At 40.4% G+C, this 20,013-nt stretch overlaps 1 protein-coding gene across 1 annotated transcript in view; it reads left to right on the top strand.

The window, feature by feature from the left end:
* The window catches only part of csmd2 (CUB and Sushi multiple domains 2), a 253,256-nt gene that overhangs the window by 108,611 nt on the left and 124,632 nt on the right, over positions 1-20,013 (top strand). Inside the window, exons 6-9 of the mRNA XM_069682020.1 lie at positions 13,010-13,122; positions 15,706-15,783; positions 18,359-18,446; positions 19,599-19,723. Of these exons, the coding sequence (XP_069538121.1) occupies positions 13,010-13,122; positions 15,706-15,783; positions 18,359-18,446; positions 19,599-19,723 (404 nt within the window). The remainder of the gene's footprint in view (positions 1-13,009; positions 13,123-15,705; positions 15,784-18,358; positions 18,447-19,598; positions 19,724-20,013) is intronic.

Here is a 20,013-nt window from a genome sequence, read left to right as displayed (position 1 = left end):
AGCCATATTTTCCCCCACAACCCCCGACATAGAATTCTCAAAGATCTACCCTCTGAAGCTCAGTGAGATGTTTCATGATGAATAACATCTTGAAAACAAACAGATTCTATACTTGACACAGACATAGACAGAAAGATGCATAGAGTAGGACGCTGAGTGAGCAACGCCACAAGGGAGAGAGGAGTCTGCATGAGATGAAAGAGGGGAGCAACTGGGACACAGATGTCCACCCTGGGTTCATCCACTGTCCTCTTCCAGCTTCTCAGATACAGCCAAACATGTGATTAAACTATCTATAGGGAAATCATTATTACGCATAGTCATTTTCATTCTAACGTAGCTGGCATCTGTCCCCTAGCGATGACGAAGTCAGCGTCAGGCAATGACATTGCATTGTTGTGGTCTCATGCTGGAGGAATTCTAGTAGGTCTATATGGTGGACAGAATAAAACATTCGATAGTTTGGGCTCATGTCATGCATTTCAAGTAAAAAGGTAGTCGGAGGATACACCAGCGACCTCGTGAGCTTGTACGTCCTCGGTGCAGCCTCTGAGTCCTGGTGGCTCCGAAGGCAATGCTGCAGATGGGATTAGCCAAACTAACAATGCAGTCAAACACATGGTTCTTATGAACCTGTAGTTATTCAGTGACTGTTGTTAGTGAGCTTCATTTATTAGCACTTCTAAGTTTTGTTCCAATTTCATCCATAGACGGCATCAGTGAAAAAGCAGCCCCAGCTTCATCTGCAGTGGGTAACGTTAGAAGACAGAAGACAAGTTAAACCCATTCTCCAGCGCTAAACCAGGGAAAAGTACACAGGAAAGAAATGCAGAATGTCCCAGAGCTGTCGTCAGGTTTACTGTAAAAGACTTAGTTCCCTTCAATACAGTGGATTCCAGCTGGTTAAGCTAGTCACTGATAGCTCAGCTAAGTGTGAATTTTAAGTTGCCATGACAACCAGAAAACTATTTTTTACGATTCTAACTGTTACTAAATTTACTGTTAATATGAATTGTTGTTACTGTAAGGAGATGACCACAGCCTTTAACCCCAGTTACAAACCCCCCTTCCAGAGGCACTTCATCAGACACCCTAATAAAGACACGTCTTTATTTGTTGCACCAAATAATGGAGAGTAGTATCAATAAGAGTATCAAGCAGTATCAGTACTGGTCTCGATAAAATCCTAATGATACCCATCCCTTCTCGTATATCTTGGATCTGACAACATGACTGTATTCTGTCCATTGGCTCTGTTCCCTTGTGGTACCCAGCAGATAATAGATTTGCAAAGGAGGGATTTGAGTGGTGACGTCATACGTGGCACAATTATTGCTGTTGCCATGCAATTGCATGGTACTTATTCATACAACCCAATCCAGCTCAAAGCTAGAAAGCGTCTGTGTAGTAAGTCGGTATTTGTGTATCTACCATATGTATTGTTACAAACCCTTGCATGATTTTATGATTCTGAGTTGTTGCAGTGACTGATTCAATACAGACATCTATTGCATAAACAAATGCAGAACACACGTATGATGACTAGAGGCACAGTCGTCATTCTGGTGGAGAACAGCACAAACTGGAAAAGAGGCTGAGAAGACTGATCATCCTATAATCAAATCAATTCCTCTCATCCGTTTTAAAAGCACTAAACAGTTTCCTAATGTGCTGAAATATTTCCACTTCTGTGAGTAGAAAATAGATTTGATCCTCAGACAGCAGAGTGGCAGACACAAATATACACCTCAAATATGCATTCAGGACGCATACATTTCCCTTTTAAAGTTGGTTTGACATTTCTGGAAACACTCCTGACCGTGGGTAATGAAGTTCACACAAAAACATCTTACAAATACATTACCTAGTATTACAATAAAATGTTTTTCATTTAACTGTTTGCTATGCATGACCTGTGTGAAGAACGGCACAGTGCATCCCTCAAATTAGATACCGCCAAAGAACTGACTCATTCCTTCTCCTGTGTGAAAGCTTCAGGGATTGAATCAACCAAAAAGGAAATTATAATAAGAATCGCTGTTTGTGCTAAAAATACGCCATCCTCGCACTCCCTGGTTTCAGTGCATTATAGAATTTACACTGAACAAAAATATTAACGCAACACTTTTGTTTTTGCTCCCATTTTTCATGAGCTGAACTCAAAGATTTAAGACTTTTTCTATGTACACAAAAGGCCTTTTTCTAAATCAGTGTTAGTGAGCACTTCTCCTTTGCCGAAATAATCCATCCACCTCACAGGTGTGGCATATCAAGATGCTGATTAGACAGCATGATTATTGCACAGGTATGCCTTAGGCTGGCCACAATAAAAGGCCACTCTAAAATGTGCAGTTTTAGTGTTGCATTTATATTTTTGTTTAGTGTATATTGATTATCATTAAAATAGGTACTGGCTTACACTGAAATACAAGCCTCCAAATATAACATACATGAGAGCTCATTGTAAACTGTAAACCTTTCAACAATGATAGCAACACAAATTACTCTACTTGCTTGGTAAGTGAGTGCTAACTTAAGCACATTTCTTGCCAGAAAGCATTAAAAACATCTCTACACCACCTGATCTGCAAAATCCAAAGTGCTCCACTCCACCCACTATAGTGCAGGGGGGAGCGTTTGGATCCTGGAAGAGGTGATGGCACAAAAAAAATGAGTTGAGGAAAATGACTTTGCGTCCTTGTTGGTGATATCGACAACATAACACTGGCACAAAATAGACTTTTACTTTTATATATTTCTGTTCAGAGATCCTCTTCAGAGTCCATCTGAAAAGATGCCAAAAAATATCGTGCAGTTGGAAATGAGTAAGAAATCACTGATAACTAAAATAGTAAAAGATAAAGGAGACCATTGCAGGAGGTGTAAGAGCTGAAAGAGTGGCTGTACACTGGAGTGGGTGATTTAGAGAAAAACTGAAGTGTGTGGATGGTAGCCATTGAATCCAAAAAATGATGTTCAACTTTAGTAATGGTGTTTTTTTTTTCAAAGTACTTTGGTGTGGTAAAAATGTCTCCCTATCATGAATTCTCTGCTAGTCTATTTCCTCACACTCATTCTCGGCTGATTTAAAAACACCATCCTGCAAGGATCTTCTTTTCTTTCAGTAAAAAGGGGTAAAATAAACCAAAATCACTTTGAATTTCTTCAAAATTGCCCCTCAAAATACACATAGATAGACTTTAATGATCGGTATTACTTTGTATGCTTACTCATTTGTTGTTAATTATCTCTTTACAGTTTACGTCGACCTTTATATACTGCACTACCCTTTAATATGTAGGAGCCTGGGGGGTTATTGTTTTTAAAGGAAAATTCTGACTCTGCACTATTCAGTGCTTTCATTATAAAAAGTGCACGGGAGCAGATTGTATAGCAACATAGGTTTATATGCCATTTAGTTTTATGAATGCCAGTAAGTTGCTGTTACTAATGGGCTGCTGTTAAATCATGCATGCATTTAATGACCACATGAACCTCCAAAAATAAAAATAAAAATATGCATGCGTTTTACATTTCCTGAAACCAACAGCAGCCATGGGAGAAACTTATATATGTAATTAAAGGTGCATCACAAGAATAACATATTTTACAATTTATCAATATATGGGATGACTCATTCACTTAGAAAGTTCTATTGTAAATAATAGCAAAATGATCTGAATGGCAGTGTGACAAAATTATTAATGATGCATTTATGATCTGTTAAGCTAGCACCTGACATTGAATATTTTCTGTTGACATATGTTCACCCCTGTAGAAACTGGGCACAGATATAAAATCACACACGTACACAAATAAATACAAACAGATGCTTCTCTCCTATCATAACAATGTAGTTATTTAAGGATGCTCTGCTATCAAGGGATCAGTGTGCTTGCTGTGTTTGGAGGATTTGACAGTGTTGCCAGGTTCAATATCATTAGCATGGTTTCACCTGTCTACTCGCATACTGCATCATCTCAGACTCACTCTGACAACTAACAGCTCATACAAACAAACCACAAGGGGGGAGCAGAGACAGTGAAGCGGGGGGTGAGAGAGAACAAGCCAATCGAAGCATAGGTGTCAATCTTAAACTAACAGTTGATCTGATATTGAATCTTCTTTTTTTTATATTAATGAAAAGTGTATCAAAAATGTCACTCCTCTTTGCTTTGATAGTGCATATTCCTAACTAAAAATGGTTTCTATTTCTGTTAAAGGAATAGTTCAAAAATTTTGGGTAATGTACTAATACAAGCCAAGCATTGGATAAGAAACCTAATACTACTCTCATAACTGTACAGTGAACATAAAGCTAGCTAGCTTGGTTTAGCTTGACTGCTCAGTTAATCAAATATTAATCTCGATCACAATGTTGGCTTCCTACGATTGAATAATTGATTGACTGCGATATTGACTAAAATGTGTCCTCCGCCTACAGAAAATTCTGCTGCATATCAAATGAAGTGCTCCCTAAACTAACAGCCACTCGCCCAGGGGGCAATCAAGAGATTATGACTTCACTTTTGGGGGAGCTGGTATATCATGTCATGAGCACCTACTTTGCCGCAGCAGTTAAGAGTGGAAGAGCAAACAACAGAGACCGGTGTTGCAGTTCAACGAGTGACCATATTAACTGGAGACCTTCAGCCGAGTGCATCTGTGGTTGTCGTAGTTACAGCAGCTGTTGAAAACGGGAAGAGAATATGTTGCTGTCTTCGTGAATGCATCTTTGTTGTTTTTCATTACGACCTCAAAATACACTTATCTGGTACGCTCCGTCAAATGCAAATGAAAGCGTTGCTTTGTTTATTTAAATGTGAAAGTACATTAAAAGATTGTTGTTAAAATTAATAAATAATCGTGATCTCAATGTTGATCAAAATAATCTTGATTAGCATTTTGGCCATAATCATGCAGTCCTAGCGTGACGTAAAGACTAGTGCAGCTAGACAGTTAGCCAAGCTATGTCCAAAGGTAACAGATTCTGCCTACCAGCACAAATGGTTGGTGATTAACGCAAACGTTATTTTATACATACTGGGTTGTATCACTCATCCATACAGAAAAGTAAGTGTAAAAACAACTTGTGGTTTTGAATGGGGTTTTGGTCCTCGCTATTTGTCCCCCGTTTTCCAGGTAAAAATAATTGTCCCAAATAGGTTTTGAGCTTTGGCATAAATGAGCAATAATCGTGTCTAATTGTGATGGAAGAATCACAGCAGTTTACCAGAAGCTTCACTTTGCAGTGCTTGTTTTGCAGTCATTGGCACTGGTTTCATCCGTCATTGACGCCAATCCTTCGATGTTTTACAAAAGCCATTTATATCCGGACAGTCATACAGCCCAGCCAGCTAAGTGAGGGAGAAGGGTTACTTGAACATTGGAAGTGCTGCTGTCAGAATCATTCAGAGAGCTTTGATGTAGTGGGACTTACGCATACTGTCGCGGTTTGTTACTACCTTGAGAATGATTCATTTTTGACAATGCTCACTTTGGTTTTTTTATTCCCTCAACTTTTGTGTTCACCGTCTGCCTCTCTGTCTGGCCTTCCTCCATCACACTTGGGTGGAAGCTGCGTCTCTCTCCGTCTATATCTCCTCAAGCCTCATGTTGGGATGTTGTCCCTGCGATCGGCCCAAGGATATTATTGGCATTTGTTTACTGTTGTGTTGATGGATCTGCAGAGAGGCCTCAATTATCACTGCCGCTTTTAAGAGCGACCTTGGAAACTCATTTGTTTTTCTCCTGTTAACCACAGATCCAATACGGCCCGCAGACGATTACACACATGTGCACACGTGGTTTTAAGGTGTGAAGTGATTGATGGTGTGTGTTGTTGTGTATGAGGATGTATGTGTGTCTTCAGTAACTGTCCTTGGTGAAGATGTTGGAGCACCATGTCAGCTGGATTTGGCAGAAATTAAACAGAAGGGAAGAAAAGGAGAGAATAGGAACTAGTTTGATAATGTCTGTGTTTGCCTTCAGCTTCATCTTAGTCAAACAAGTAATTTGCGCCTGTGTTGGTCATTCTGTTGAAGACAAACATTCGATAATCTACACCATTAGAGTTTCCTCATCAGCATTGTTCCACAGTCCATTCGGTAGCAGTTTATTCCTATTGCTTTGCTCTCTGTGACTTTCCCTACATCCACCTTGACTTTCTGAACAGAAGTAATAAATCACACTGACGCTGGGATCAATTGCGGAACAAGTGGCACTAAATTTTTTACCCCATGAATGGAGCTGCTTGAGTTTATGTTTCGGCCCCATTTCGTCTGCTTGTCTGTTGGCTTTTTGTTATCAAAAAATCTCCAATAGTCCCTGTCACTTTTCAATCAGTGGAAAGGTCATGGCTGGGGAAGCAAGCTTTTTATGCGGATTCCCTCAAAATGAGGTTTGGCAATGACTTTTAGATTTTGTCTGGCTTTTATTTTGATAATGTTTTATTTGAATGTCTTGGCATAAACGTGTTTTACATTATCTTTTGACATCATAACCTTAAAATAATTCTCTTGAAGATTTAGTCTGTTAAGCCACTATCTATCGCTGAATGAGGTAGCACAATGGCCCACTAATGAAAGCCTTTGCATTTGCAGTATCAGGACTGGCTGTCAGATGACTACAGATACAACTTTAACAATGAGTGAAAATCCAAAGAACAATGAACAAATTCAACACTCAGATGAAGGCAAACAGTCTAAAAAGGAAAGCGACCGTCAGCGAGGGAAATCAAGAGTTACTTCCGGAGCCAACCGTAGACGTCACACATTCAACACTGTCTGGATATCTGGGAAGTGTGCTCCCGCAATTAGTGCTTATGGCTATAGCTGCCGCCAAGGAGAACAAAACTAAAATCTTCGAGATTAGCACTTTAAATTTGGACTAAACTAAATTGCAGCAAGAAAAAGAAAAAAAAGAAAGCTGAGTTTCTACAAGACGTTAGTTTGAGTTAAGTGTAAAGTGCATAGATTCAGCCTATGAACTGTAAGCTAATTCAGCAACACTTAATGACTGGGAAAATCCATTAGCTGGTCAGCCAGCTAAACCAGTGTTTAGGCTTATATGTACCACTCCTAAGAGCTTTAGTTTGGTATATTTTCATATGGGTTTAATCTGTTCATTTATCAGGATGACTGTTTTTCTGCACCATCCTGAACTGCTGCTGACCTGACTTAAACCTGCTCTTCACCTGACGGTCCTCCTTTTCACACTGCTCCAACCGTTAACTTGACAGATCCTCGCCATGACCTAAGCTGTGCTCATGTCCCTGACAGACATGGCACATTGTTAGATGTGAATATCACGTCCTTGTAAGGATAATCAGTTCCCACTCATTCAGCATGAGACGTGCTAGTGTGGCTACTATACATTTCTCTTTGGTGAAGGGAATGAAAGTGCATGGCAGAGTAGCCAATAAGGTTAGTTTTAATTTGCACTGGTATTAGAATTGCAGGAGTAAACCGTAAATCAAAGCACTGTCGCTCTCATATTTGTCTGCCTTTGAAAAAAAGATCTGAGTCGATTGGGGAGGAAGTTTGTGTTTGACGATTGATTATGAATAGCTAGATCACTGCAAGGTTATAAAGAAGTTGTACCCGTGAAGTTATCCGGAGCTTTAGGTGGGTTTCAACATCCGCTGTATTTACACCGTTTTAAAAAGACTCAAACATAAAAGTGAATTTGCAGGAAGCTTTAATATAGGCTTAAAGAAATAAAAAATGAAGGTAAAGGGAGCCAAGATGAGGGCTGGTGCGTTGTTCCTCCCAAAAGGAAAGTTCTTTCAGTAAGTGTCCATATTATATGTTCTGTGAGGGCAGAAAATGAGTTGTGGGAAGAGGAAGAAAAGAATCCCTCTGAAGATTTAACAAGGCTTTCTGATGGGGCCAGAGGTCTGCCTATGAATAATACATCGGGGCTGAGAGAGGAAGAAGAACAGACATTTTGGCTCTGTTGGACATGGGAGTCTAAGGAAAAAGTAGACCTGTTGGTTCTGACGGGTCCGCAGGTTTCAACCTTCTCTGCAATACCCTGTTTTAGCACTCAGACCTTCAGTCCAGTACAGCACAGACCCAGGAGACACAACTGCCCTGAAGGCCTCCCTTGATACATTACTGCCAACTTATAGTGTGAGGTTGATGGGTTTTTACTGCCTGGGTGGTTGTTATTTGAAGAAATGAATGAACAGTGTTGAAGGGTCTGTGTTGTTTGGAGCAGGGGGGCTCTGGTGGTTTATTTGAACCCCCAGTGTACGTCTGGTCTCGGTTACATCTGAAGGTCACAGCTCCACTGGCAGCACTTTAATACTGCCATTCTGGACTTAAGGGTCTTCTGCACTGATTAGTTTTACCTCAGAAGGATGTGGCATGTATGTGTGTGGGATTGTTCGTGTGTTAGGGAGAATGATAGAGAGAAATGACTGTACGTGTTTGTAATAGTGAATGTTTACTGGTGGTGGCGGTGTGTGTGGGTGTCTGGATGTACATCTGGATAGGGCGGCTTGTGCTATAATTCACATAGCCTCATTAACATGCTGAAAGTTTTGGCTTTAAAGTCACTGTGACCTCTGGTCTGCTGTACTGACCAGGACCTGCATACTGAGCAGAGCTCTGATTGATCTGCCGTAGTGGCTGCAATTAACGGGGACGTTCTCCATCCAGAACCGTCTCTTTTCCCCGGCGGACAAACACCCACACATGGACACACATACACGGTCATCAGATGTTATATCTCAATGAATTCATGCGCTGAGCTGTGATTTAAAGCGTTTGATCTTAATGCAGCGCTCGGCACCTTTGACATCTAAACTCCGCCCATTACTGATTATGCGCCGAGTAATTTGACACCGTGCCCCTTGAACAAAAAAACAGATGACATGAAACGATGAGTACAAAGGAGAAAAAGACTAATTCCGCTGGGAAGGGTTGCTGAATTACCTGATGACGACGACCTTTGTTCAAAATCCTGAAAGGCATTAACAATTTAATGAGTCACATCATTATGGAAAGTATCTCTGCTGCTGTTACGTAAATGGATTTTGACTGGATTGGTGTATTCCTAAGACCCTCAATCATAATATGACAGCGGAAAGACAAGTCTAAGCAACAGGGATTTGCAAATCTCCCAGCTTCCCGCAGAGCTGTTGTGTAACCAGAAACCATTTTGGATTTTTTATGACAGTTGATGATATTTGATGTAAATTGAGGTAAAAGATCTGCAACAGAACTTAGCATAAGGCTCTCTGTGTGTCAGTGTGTGGCTCACAGCTTAGTCCCCTCAGTCCCGATCACCACTGGCTGCCTCCGTCACCTTGGCTTGCCCAAAATGCAAGTCCTGGACAATCATCAAAAGTCTGACTCAGACTGAGGGGAGCTTTGGGGCCTGGAAATGGAAACTGATTTAGCACTGCACTCTCAAGACAATTCCGCATAAAATCTAATATGGTCAGCCAGACAGAGGGAGAGCGAGACGGGGTGAAGTGAAAAAGGAACTGTGGAAGTAGCCTGAACACCCTTCAGGAGACCTCCATCAGCCAGCTCAGGACTTTTTCTGTTGCTCCCCACGGTCACTTTCATCCTGAAACTTTAATGTTTTTCAGCAAAAAAAGAGGTACACACAGAAAAGGGAAGAGGCAGAGGTGACTTTGGGTCAACATGTTATTTTTGCTGGCTTGTACATCCCTCATCCCGTATTCGTTAATCGCCTAATCCTTAGTGGCAGACCCATCAGTTCCTTATCCTCGGTCACTACCCGATTTATCAGAATCTTAAGTCGGTCCAGTTTGTTTGTTGTGCTTTAATGGAAGTTGATTCCAGCTCAAATTGCCCTTTAATCCAAAGGGGAGTTTTAATTTGTCCCTGTGGTGAAAGAGGAGTAACTCGACACAGCTGAACAGAGCAGTTTGCATTCAAATCTTGGCACTGGTGTTTGGTGGCTCTTGTGTGTGCATGAGGGTTTCGCTATCGGCAATCAGATACTGTAATTCTCTAGTGTGAGATTTACTACCAAGGGTTTTAGAGCCGAAGGTGATTCTAGTACTCTTCGTCCTTGTAGTACAGCTCCAAACGTACATGTGCCAGACACGACATGAGCTCTCTCAATGCTTCATCTTTCCTTTTCTCTTCAGTGATAAAACATCTCCTGAGGCTTACCAGCTCACTTTATCAGTCCTGCTCTTGCTGTTGGAAACCAAGGCTGGTGTCGAACCAAATGACTTGTCTTCTTTTCATTATTCCATACAGCTTCCAGGCTTCCAAAGAAAAAACTAGTAATTCTAGCAGATACATAACTTAATTGAGCCCATGTTCAGAGATGTATAAAAAAAAGACAAGAGACTTGTACAGAGAGAGGTTGCATATCGTTTAATAAATGTTGGACTATGGTTGAAAAATGTATTGAAACTTTGACCTTTTGAGTCTCATTGCTAATCAGTAAAGCTGAGCTGCAGAGTCTGTCACCTGCCTGTAAACGTAAACTCGCGCCTCCTGCTTCCTGTCGTCACACACCACCTCACGTCGTGTGTGTGCTGCAGGTGAAGCCGCTAAAATTAAACGCATCTCTCCGTGAACTGTCCCTTTATGCAGGATTTAACAAGCACCAGGACAAGGTGCTGCTGTTAAAGGTAACACTCTCACTTATAAACCACCTCGCCTAACAGAGCCTTGATCGTCCCGCCGATATTATCTGTGATTGCAGCTCTGTTACGCGAGGTGTGCCGACAGGAAGCAGTAGAACAACAAGATCGTAATGTATGTTTCTTCCAGTATCGTGCAGCTCTCATACATAGCTTATATAGAAAAAAACAAAAAGAGTTATACATAAAACTGTCCTGTTGGATCATCATCTTCGCTCGAAAGGCACATGAGGAGGCAGGTGTTTACTTACCTAACCCTACCTTACCCTGAGGTAAGGTAAGGTTATAAATAATGATAAAAAACAGTTTTGAAACTTCTGAAACTGTAAATCGTATTGCTTTAATAACAGTGTTCTGTGTAGGTCTCTCCTGGGTTATAATCCGTTATTGCAGGGAGAGCTATTTTTTTTAAATTTTTTTTTTTTAATTAGAAGCAGCAAACCCCTCACAACACTGACCTTACAGACGCACGCCTTCACACTCTTGAATCACTCAGTTTTCTTTATGACCTCTGACTTAGTATTAAAATGGGCTCCTTTGCTTGTTTGGGTAATAGAGTTAACCCCAGCGATGCTCCTGACCTTCACCTTATGTGTCTTGAACATATCTGTTTTGATGGAGCCTTCTTTAGTGCAAATCTCTGAACCAAGGGTGGAGGTCATGGCATTGCTTACTGCCACAGCAGCTACATGCTGAAAGCAGCAATAAATGACAGCTTCATCAGTGATGCTCTCTCGTTTCTCCTCTCTGCTCCATGTTTCTGCCGCTTGCTTGCAGTGTGGCTGAAAAAGCTAAGTCCCTGACATCGTGACTTCTCTTTCTTATTTTCATTTCTCCCTTTTGGTTCTTCATTGATGCTGCCCTTAAACTCTTCAAAAAATATCTCCCACTCTTTCCGTCTCTGCCTCTGACCCTTCAGCTGTGTTCAGCTTAACTAAAAATCCTGAGCTGCCACATGGTGAGGCTGTGGCCCCACTGCAGCCAGAACTAAATGAACGGTGCATCGTTTTCATCAGAATAAAAGCCAAATCTGTCTACATCCAAAAAACGACATGTTTTTAATTGATCCTAAGAGAGCGCTTCAGTGCAGTCAGTCACGCTTTTCCATAAACACCCTCACTAGACTAAATCTCTTCACGGTACATCCCTGTCTTATTTGGTTTGAGCTGTATGCTTAAAGCTTTTATTCTTTTGTCCCCGTGGCATCAGAACACAAAACAGTTTTTTGCTTGCATTGTTAGTAGCTTGCATAGTACAGTATATCTCATACATCTTTTTCAGACTTTTATTCAATTATTTACACTCTACTGTGTCTCTGCTGCTACCTCCTGTCCCTTGCAATGGCATTAATAGGAGGTGGGTGGAGGTGTACCTTAGTATTTATCCACTCCATAGAGTGTGGCGGATATGTAGGTGTTGAAGATGAGGTGGACATAGTTGGAAATTGTAATTTACAGATGGGGAATGGAATTCATGCAAATCTGAGTGTAAAAGTGTGTGTGTGTAAGACTGTGTGTGCTTGTTTTAGTGTGTCTCAAGATAAAACTTAATGTGTCCCCAAATGACTTTGGCTTTAACAACTGCAGAAGTGCCCGGTAAGCAACAGCCCTCATTAGCATACAGATCAGGAGGCACTATAAGTGTTTGTGAAGTATAATTCACCGTTGCTTTTTTTCAAACCAATAAAAGGAGTGTGTTCTTTTTTTTTTCTGCAAATGCCAATGCTGCTCTTTCCCACTCTCATTTTTTATTGGGTCACAGTTTGGTTAAGAGTCGTTAACATTAAAGTTCCCCCTGAGTACCAGACCCTCCCTTTAATAGATCTTAAAGGTGAAGCATTTTAACATCTCGCAGTCATGGCCACATTAATTTTGAAACATTAGTACAATTACCATAAACAAACAAGACAATCAGTGGGAAGACTGGCAGGTTCTGCCAGCCTCGGTAATATATTGTCAGCTATTGGGCTTGACTTTATTGGAAATCTGATGGATTGCATAATTGCTTTATGGCATGAAACCGAGGCACAAGCAAGCACACAACCCTTTCTCAATCTGTAAGTGTATAGAGTGAATAAAAGATGATTGAGAAATCAAATTCTATTATCAGATAGCCGTGATTGATGCATCAATTCCACTGAATCATACCATAGCGTATTACGTAGCTAACACAGGAACATATTTTAGCTTATGTTGTCCATAAGGCTGTGAATACCATCTAAAGTGTAATAAGACCATGCACCGAGAAAGACCATTGTTACATAACTACTCTTTAACTTTACATTTTAATTAAAAATGTGTGAGGGTATGCTGAATACTACTGCAAAGATGCCAATAATCTGAGGCTCTCTACTCTCTGTCTGTGTGTCTGCAGGTTCACTGGCCCCAACCTTCCCTCCCCCATCATCAGCAGCAAGAACTGGCTGCGACTGCACTTTACCTCGGATGGCAACCACAAGTTGAGAGGTTTCAGCGCTCAGTACCAAGGTAAGAAAAATGGACTTTTCTTATTTGAAAGGGATGTTCATTAAAAATTCAACACCACAGATAAAATTCCTAACCACATTGTGTTTTATTCCGTCAGAAGGATCACCCTATAATTGCTGGATATCAAGGATATTTGATTTTAATGTTCTCGTTACCCATGGGGATAAGTCTTTTATTATTGTGACCCACTGAACTATTCTCTAGTGCCAAATTCAAAATATAGGTTCCACATGCACACAAGAAATAACTCAAATCAAATGAAACTCATTTGTACTCCCCAGACAACTGACCCTTCGCTAAGCCCCTCCCTTGAACGGCCACTGTCCAATCCTACGTTAGCACCCGTAACTAGGCGCGGGAGGCCTGTCAAGCTTTCAGAACAAGGAGAAATGCCAAAATTGTGTGCATATCGCATCTGCAGATATCCTCAAAGTATAGAGGGGGGTGTCGCTTCTCAAGAGTAGAGATGTGGGTCATGGATTAAAAATTGTGGAAGACAGACCACTAGTCTCCGTTTGCGATCCTGTCTGGCCTTCGCTACAACACCTGATGATATCTGCACAGCCTTCATTTTACCAGCCCTTGGTTTGTGCCATTGTTGCGGAAAACTTGTACAGGATTTTGTTGGGCTTTCCTGTTGTGCCTTTAGGTGAACCAGTGTTTGGCGCTTTAAACAAAAGGAAAAAGTGGGATCATTTAGTTTTGTTAGCAATGGGCTAAAACATATCAGATAATAAAAGTTATAGGGAGTCATAACTAAACATTAGCTTAAAATAAAACAACATATTGACTTACCCTGCTGTGCAAGAACATTGTTGTTCCTGTTCATGATTTCCCTTAGCATGAATTGTCAAGACGTGCTTGCATTGGGACCGATGGGCCTTTGCCTTGAACACTTCACTTACAAATTATATTCTGGATGTAGCTTTCAAATGCGTGTTGTCGTCCTTTCTGTCGACTTCTCTCTGATATTTGGGAACTATTTTTTCCAGAAATGTGCTATTATTTCCCTCGGAACGTCTCTCACTGGTATAGTTGAAAATTGCATAATATATACATGCCGGTGCGAAATCTTGACAGGCGAAGCAACAGTAACCAAGGGGGGCGGGACTTAGCGAAGGGCCAATTAACTCACCCTTTTTGACACTCTTATGAGCTTTTTCATGGAGGGTTCAAAATCATATCTCATAATCTAAAAGCAATTTTTCATGATATTTGCTGAGTGAATTCTTGTTCCCAAGGAATGACACTTAGTGAGACCCCAATGTGTTTTAAACTTCACCACTTTCAAGACCAAACTGACCATGAAAACAATCAATATGTTAGGAAGTCCAATAGGTAAAAAAAACCAGCTATGTAGACTGACATAGTTAATTCTGTTTATAGTGTAAATTAGCTTTCCTAAACGCCTTATTTCAATATTTTGCCTGTTTTGAGAATATACTCAGAACAAGCAAAATGATCTCTCTATTTTTGGCAGAGAAGTTGCGATTGCTTTCAGGAAACTGAAAAACAGGCTCTGCAAACACATTATTGTGCACACACAGTCACAGAATCCTGTCCCTCCTGTGCATCCATTTCCCATCCCATCACTCTTAGAGGTTCAGGGATCAGCTCTGAGAAGGGATGAGCAGAGAAAATGATTAGTTCCTCCACGGAAAAAGGTGATCTCTAAGGATGTCAACTCTAGCCATCCTCTGGAAACCTCAACAGTGGGATGAGAGAGAAATAAGAGAGTGAGAGCCACGTAGAATATGGAAAGAAAAGGCTGCGAGTATACAGGTTACCTGTTTTTTTCTCCTCATTTTCTGATTCAGGTATCCGAAGGGAGCGGCTTTATTGTGATTCTTGTTCCAGACAAATTAAAAACAGACTTTTTGACACATGACTCCCAGTGAATTTCAATGCAGCTGAAACTGAGCAAAGAATAAAAACACATCTGTGCAAAACAAATAAAGTTCCATTGTCAGGAAGCGTCAAAGTAATTAAATAGGATGAGTGTGAAGGGGTGCACAGACAATACTGATGGTGTTTTTGAAATTGGTGAATAAATATGCATTTAGATGAGCCTCTTACTTTGCTATGATTACTTTGTTTTTTTTGTTTTCTCTGCTATTATCATAAAACTCAATAAGTTAATCCTCGTTTTCCCCTTGTATATAAATTAGTGATTCAGCTCCTTATATACCCTGTCTTCAAATCCTAATTATCTAATATTAACGTTATTTCCTGCCACCTTCTATCTGCCGGATTGCAAGAAATAATCAGTAGTTGAGCTGTCTTTTTCTATGTCAACTAAATGACTCACTTTTATGGACTAGCATAAAACATTTGAATGTAGATCCTTTGAAGTTGCTTTTAATTGTCAGTGAAAGTTTGGTCATTTTCTTATTTGTCAGTGTTGGCAGGTTTTTGCTCTTTATTGTTTAATTGCTTTATCAGAACTGCTGTGAACATAATTGGAGTGGGTGTAGGCAATGGTGCATGGTACAGTATATATAATGCACTGTATCTGCTGCAGACACTTGTGTGGGTGTCATTATTGCACTTCTTATACATCTCTCTGCCTTTTTCCTTCTACAGTGAAGAAGATGACAGAACTTAAGTCTCGAGGTGTCAAGATGTTGCCCAGCAAGGACAATCACCACAAGATATCAGTGTGTAAGTCACAAACCCTAACTGTCAAACTGAAAATGAGTTCTTGAACTTATTAAGTGCAATGTGCTGTGGGTTAGGGAGGAGAAAATGAATAATAAAAGATTAAGAAGAAAAGTGACACAAGGAGGGAAAGCAAGGTACTTTTTGAGGAAAGTTCAAATATATGTTCTACTGATTATATCACAAAGTCAAAGGGCCAGTTCACCGATTTTCAACCTCAGTCCTATCATGCTATTATGGGGAGCTAATGCCATTATGGTTTAGAAAAGGCTCTGTGCCTTTGGAGGACGCTATCCGCTTCTCCATTGTGCCCTGGAAAACCTCTGCCAGACTAGGTAAAACGCGTCATCTAGCCGAGGCCAGGGAGCTCGCTAAACTACACTTCCTCAATCTAGGACGCCCGCCTCCGATGTCATTCAAAATCATCAGGTTTGAAATGTAGACTGCAGACCCGAAGATTTTTTAGACGATCCACCGATATATTCTCGTGGTATTTCGGATTCTACACTGCTCTGAGCCATTGCCCGCAGTGAAACGGTAGTATTTCACTCCATTGTCTCTCGCTGGGCCATTCCTTTCAGAGGGAGGGGCGCAATGCATGCTGGGTGTTGTAGGAGTGTAGAATGGGCGAAACCACAAGCTGTTTGTACAACTTTCTTCGCAGCTATGGCGCCAATTTCAAATATTATTGCTTCTATTGATTACAGAGAACACCAGCTTTGACAGCCAGTGTTTTTTTCCAGGGGCGAGTTGCTTCTCTAAGATTGTTCTAGAATTGCCACTTTATTTCTCACTGCACTGCAGAATCATGCAGATTATCGTATGTGTCCTCAGTGTTACAAAGTATTTTGCCCAAGGACAAGCAGCTCGTATAGCTGCAGTAAGAACTGAACATTTTGTTTAATAGAAATAAAATATATAAATAATTAATTCAAAGGTTAATTCAAGAAAGAAACGACCCTGTGAATTCAATGGGTCTTAAACATATGAAACCACTCCACACAACTAGTGAAGAAGATGCCAAACAGTCCTTCAGCTGTTCACGTTAACCCTCGTTCAAAGTCATTCAGAATATTTTTTCTCTACTCCTTGGCAAGACACCAGAGTGAATGCTGGGTTTTGTAAGAGGTTCAGAGACAAAGGACGCACAGTCTGGGCTAAAGATGCCGTTCTAATAGCAAACGGACAGCAGTGATTGCACTGGTTTCTCTTCTCGCCGTGACCGTCTCCCCTGCCCTTGTTCTCTGTAACATTATCAGCTCTGCAGCTATGAGTCACCTGACTGAAATGACACAAAGAGATGGATGTTGAAGGGTTTAAGAACAACCTGTCGAACAAAAAAAAGGTGCATTAACGTTAATCCTGCCTCAAGGCCAATTCCGATTAATTTTATCCACTCCTAACTCCCACGTTATCGTCAGCTTTCTATACTTACGTCTCTCTTCTTACCTTTATTTGCATGGCTTTAATGCCTGTAATTCCACTTTACATTCTCCCACTTTACGTTTCTCTATTTCTAGTATTTTATGTTATTTTGCTTAATTTGTGTGTCTGTGTCCTCTAATGGAAATACAGGCACATTATGGATTTTTGAGTGAAAATAGATTTGTACTTTATTATCCTGCCTTTTCTTTCGTTACCTCTGCTGAAACCTGTTTGCCTTTTAAATTTTTTTTGCAAACTTGCTTTAAACTGGGATCCTGGCCAAAGAGCAGGTGTTGCTATGCTTTGCCCCTGCAGGCCGTTGACCCTTTCCCCTCGGTCAAATGGTCTCTCCTGGCTAAGTTTTCTGACCCCTTCTGGCATGTAACCTTTCACAGTTTTGCTCCCATTGACATGTCTGAAAAAATCACGATTAGGAAGGTGCACTGGGATAAGATGTACATGGTAAGAAATGTTAAGCAGGCAAACGGTCAAGGTGAATGCCAAATGTGTGATGTGTGCAAAGCTAGTAGAGTACAAATATCAAGTACTTCACTTCACTTCACGTGAGAATAGGAAATGGCTACAGTAGGTGTAAGTGCTCATTAAGTTCTGCTAATCAATTTTTCTATCTGTATCTTTGTTCTGTAATGAAAACGCAGCATTAAGTGACCACTGACCACCAGAGGGAAAAAATTAAACAACACACAAGCTCATAACTAGGGCTGCAACTAACTATTTTGATAGTCGACTAGTCATCGATTATTGAAACGATTAGTCGACTAGTCGGATAATTAATTGCACAATTAATTAATGGCTCTTATTTGGCTATCAGCTTTCAAATTTAGTTGGAGGTTCTTTGAAGCATGTGCTAAATAACAAAGAAAATTAATATGAGTTCTTCATTCAAAAATATGAATTTAAATGAACTTTGCTGCTGATTTGGATCCTACTGATATAAAAGAAGGAAGAACAAGAGATGAGAAGGAGAAAAACTGTGTTCTAGGGGAATGGTTTTAAGGTGAGGGACTGAAAATGTAAATGAGAGAAATCACGCAGCGTGGCTGTAAAAAAAAAAACGTTTTCAGTAGAGACATTGTTATTTGGACCTTTTGTTGATCTGTACTCTCTTTTTCTGTCTGTCTTTCCCCATTAGTGTCTCAGATGGGTGTAGCGCAGGGACACAACATGTGTCCAGATCCGGGGATCCCAGATCGGGGAAAAAGAAAAGGCTCAGACTTCAGGTAAAAGCAAGGGAAGAATTACTTTTGGAGCAGTTAATTAAGTGGCAAGTTTCCCTGAATAGATAAGATTCCTGAACAGGAAAAGGATGATTAACACAACGTGAGTTATAGTAAGTTTCAGTTTGAAAAGATGGTCATCAGGTTTCAGAGTCCTCACTCTCTGTTGAGTCAAGTGATGCTCTATAATGTGATGACTCTATTAGCTTGAGTTATATAGTCTAAATGTATATTGCTTGTCAAAGAATGTCAAGGTAATTCTTCTTCTTCTGTACTTTGTTGCAGCTATTATATTAACTATCCTCATTTTAAGTGACTTTTGGCACAATATTTCAAATAGATAACTTCAACACAAAGCATCCAGTTTTTTCATTCAACTCGAGGCCTAATTACCCCGTTCGAGTGGTAATAAAGTGCCTTGGCACTTCACTGTTAAGATTTTCTTCCACTTTTAATGTTTTATTTCATTGTCGCTTCACTTATTCCACATGAAATTAAATAATAAGTCTTTTAATTACTTCTACTCCCAAGGTCTCTTTGAAATAGTAGTTTAATTTAGTTTTTAACGTGTAAAATTTACTGTTGTAATGATTGACAACCTTCATTAGTCAATGCATGTCAGAATGTGACGATAGCCACATTATTTTAATTGTGCTTCTAACATTTAATTCCATTTTATTCCATCATTATCTCCCCTGTTCAACATTGATGAGTGAACTTTTATCTCAGTTGAGTTTTTCTACAGTGAGCTGAGAGAAAAAAAAAGTGGGTCTGGGAAATGTGCTGTCGCACACAGCATATAACCCAATGTCATTCCCTATGAAGCCGCTGCTTCCAAAGCAGAGAGAGATACTGTATGTGTACACTAACATAAATATCCTACCGTTTAAGCCGCTGCACACTAATAGGCTGACTCCGTGCTATGGTGGGATTATGGAGTTTCATTCCTGTCAGAGATATTGTCTCTGTCTGTGGTTAACTGTAACACAGACAAATGGGTAACATCAGTCACCCACAATGTGGAACTTTAGTATATCAAAGCTGGAGAAGTGAAAATAATATATACATATTTCACATTTTTCTTGTTGATCTCATCTGGACTCTCACTGCTACACAGATGCTGATGTGTTTTCCCTGTATGCAATTTTACTGCAGGCGAGCAGCCATAGTGCATTTCTCCTGCGACGAGGGATATGAACTGCAGGGCTCAAAGAGCATCACTTGTCTCAGAGTGACTGACAGCTATGTAGGCTGGAGTGACGATCGGCCCATCTGCAGAGGTAAGGACTCATGTGGGTTGTCTCTCTATGCACATGTGTTATGGAAGATGTCCCAATGTGACCCCCATTCATATTTTTCATACTCAGGTGTTCTGATAATGATGTCTGTTCTTGTGAGTGTGCTGCCATTGTGTGTAGATTCCCATTTTTTTCCCTTTTCTATATTTTATTGATTCACCGTTTTATTGTGACCGCCCTGACTTTGACCTCCGGCCAGCACTCTTTTGCTTCCTACTGTTTAGCCATGCTGGTATAGTGCTGCCCATCACTCATGTCTTCCTCACTTCTGA

This window comes from Semicossyphus pulcher, unplaced genomic scaffold (genome assembly GCF_022749685.1).
Source record: "Semicossyphus pulcher isolate SPU_LCO1_2020_fin unplaced genomic scaffold, fSemPul1.0.p SCAF_5, whole genome shotgun sequence".
Classification (NCBI taxonomy): domain Eukaryota; kingdom Metazoa; phylum Chordata; class Actinopteri; order Labriformes; family Labridae; genus Semicossyphus; species Semicossyphus pulcher.
This window is presented reverse-complemented; position numbering and strand designations above follow the sequence as displayed.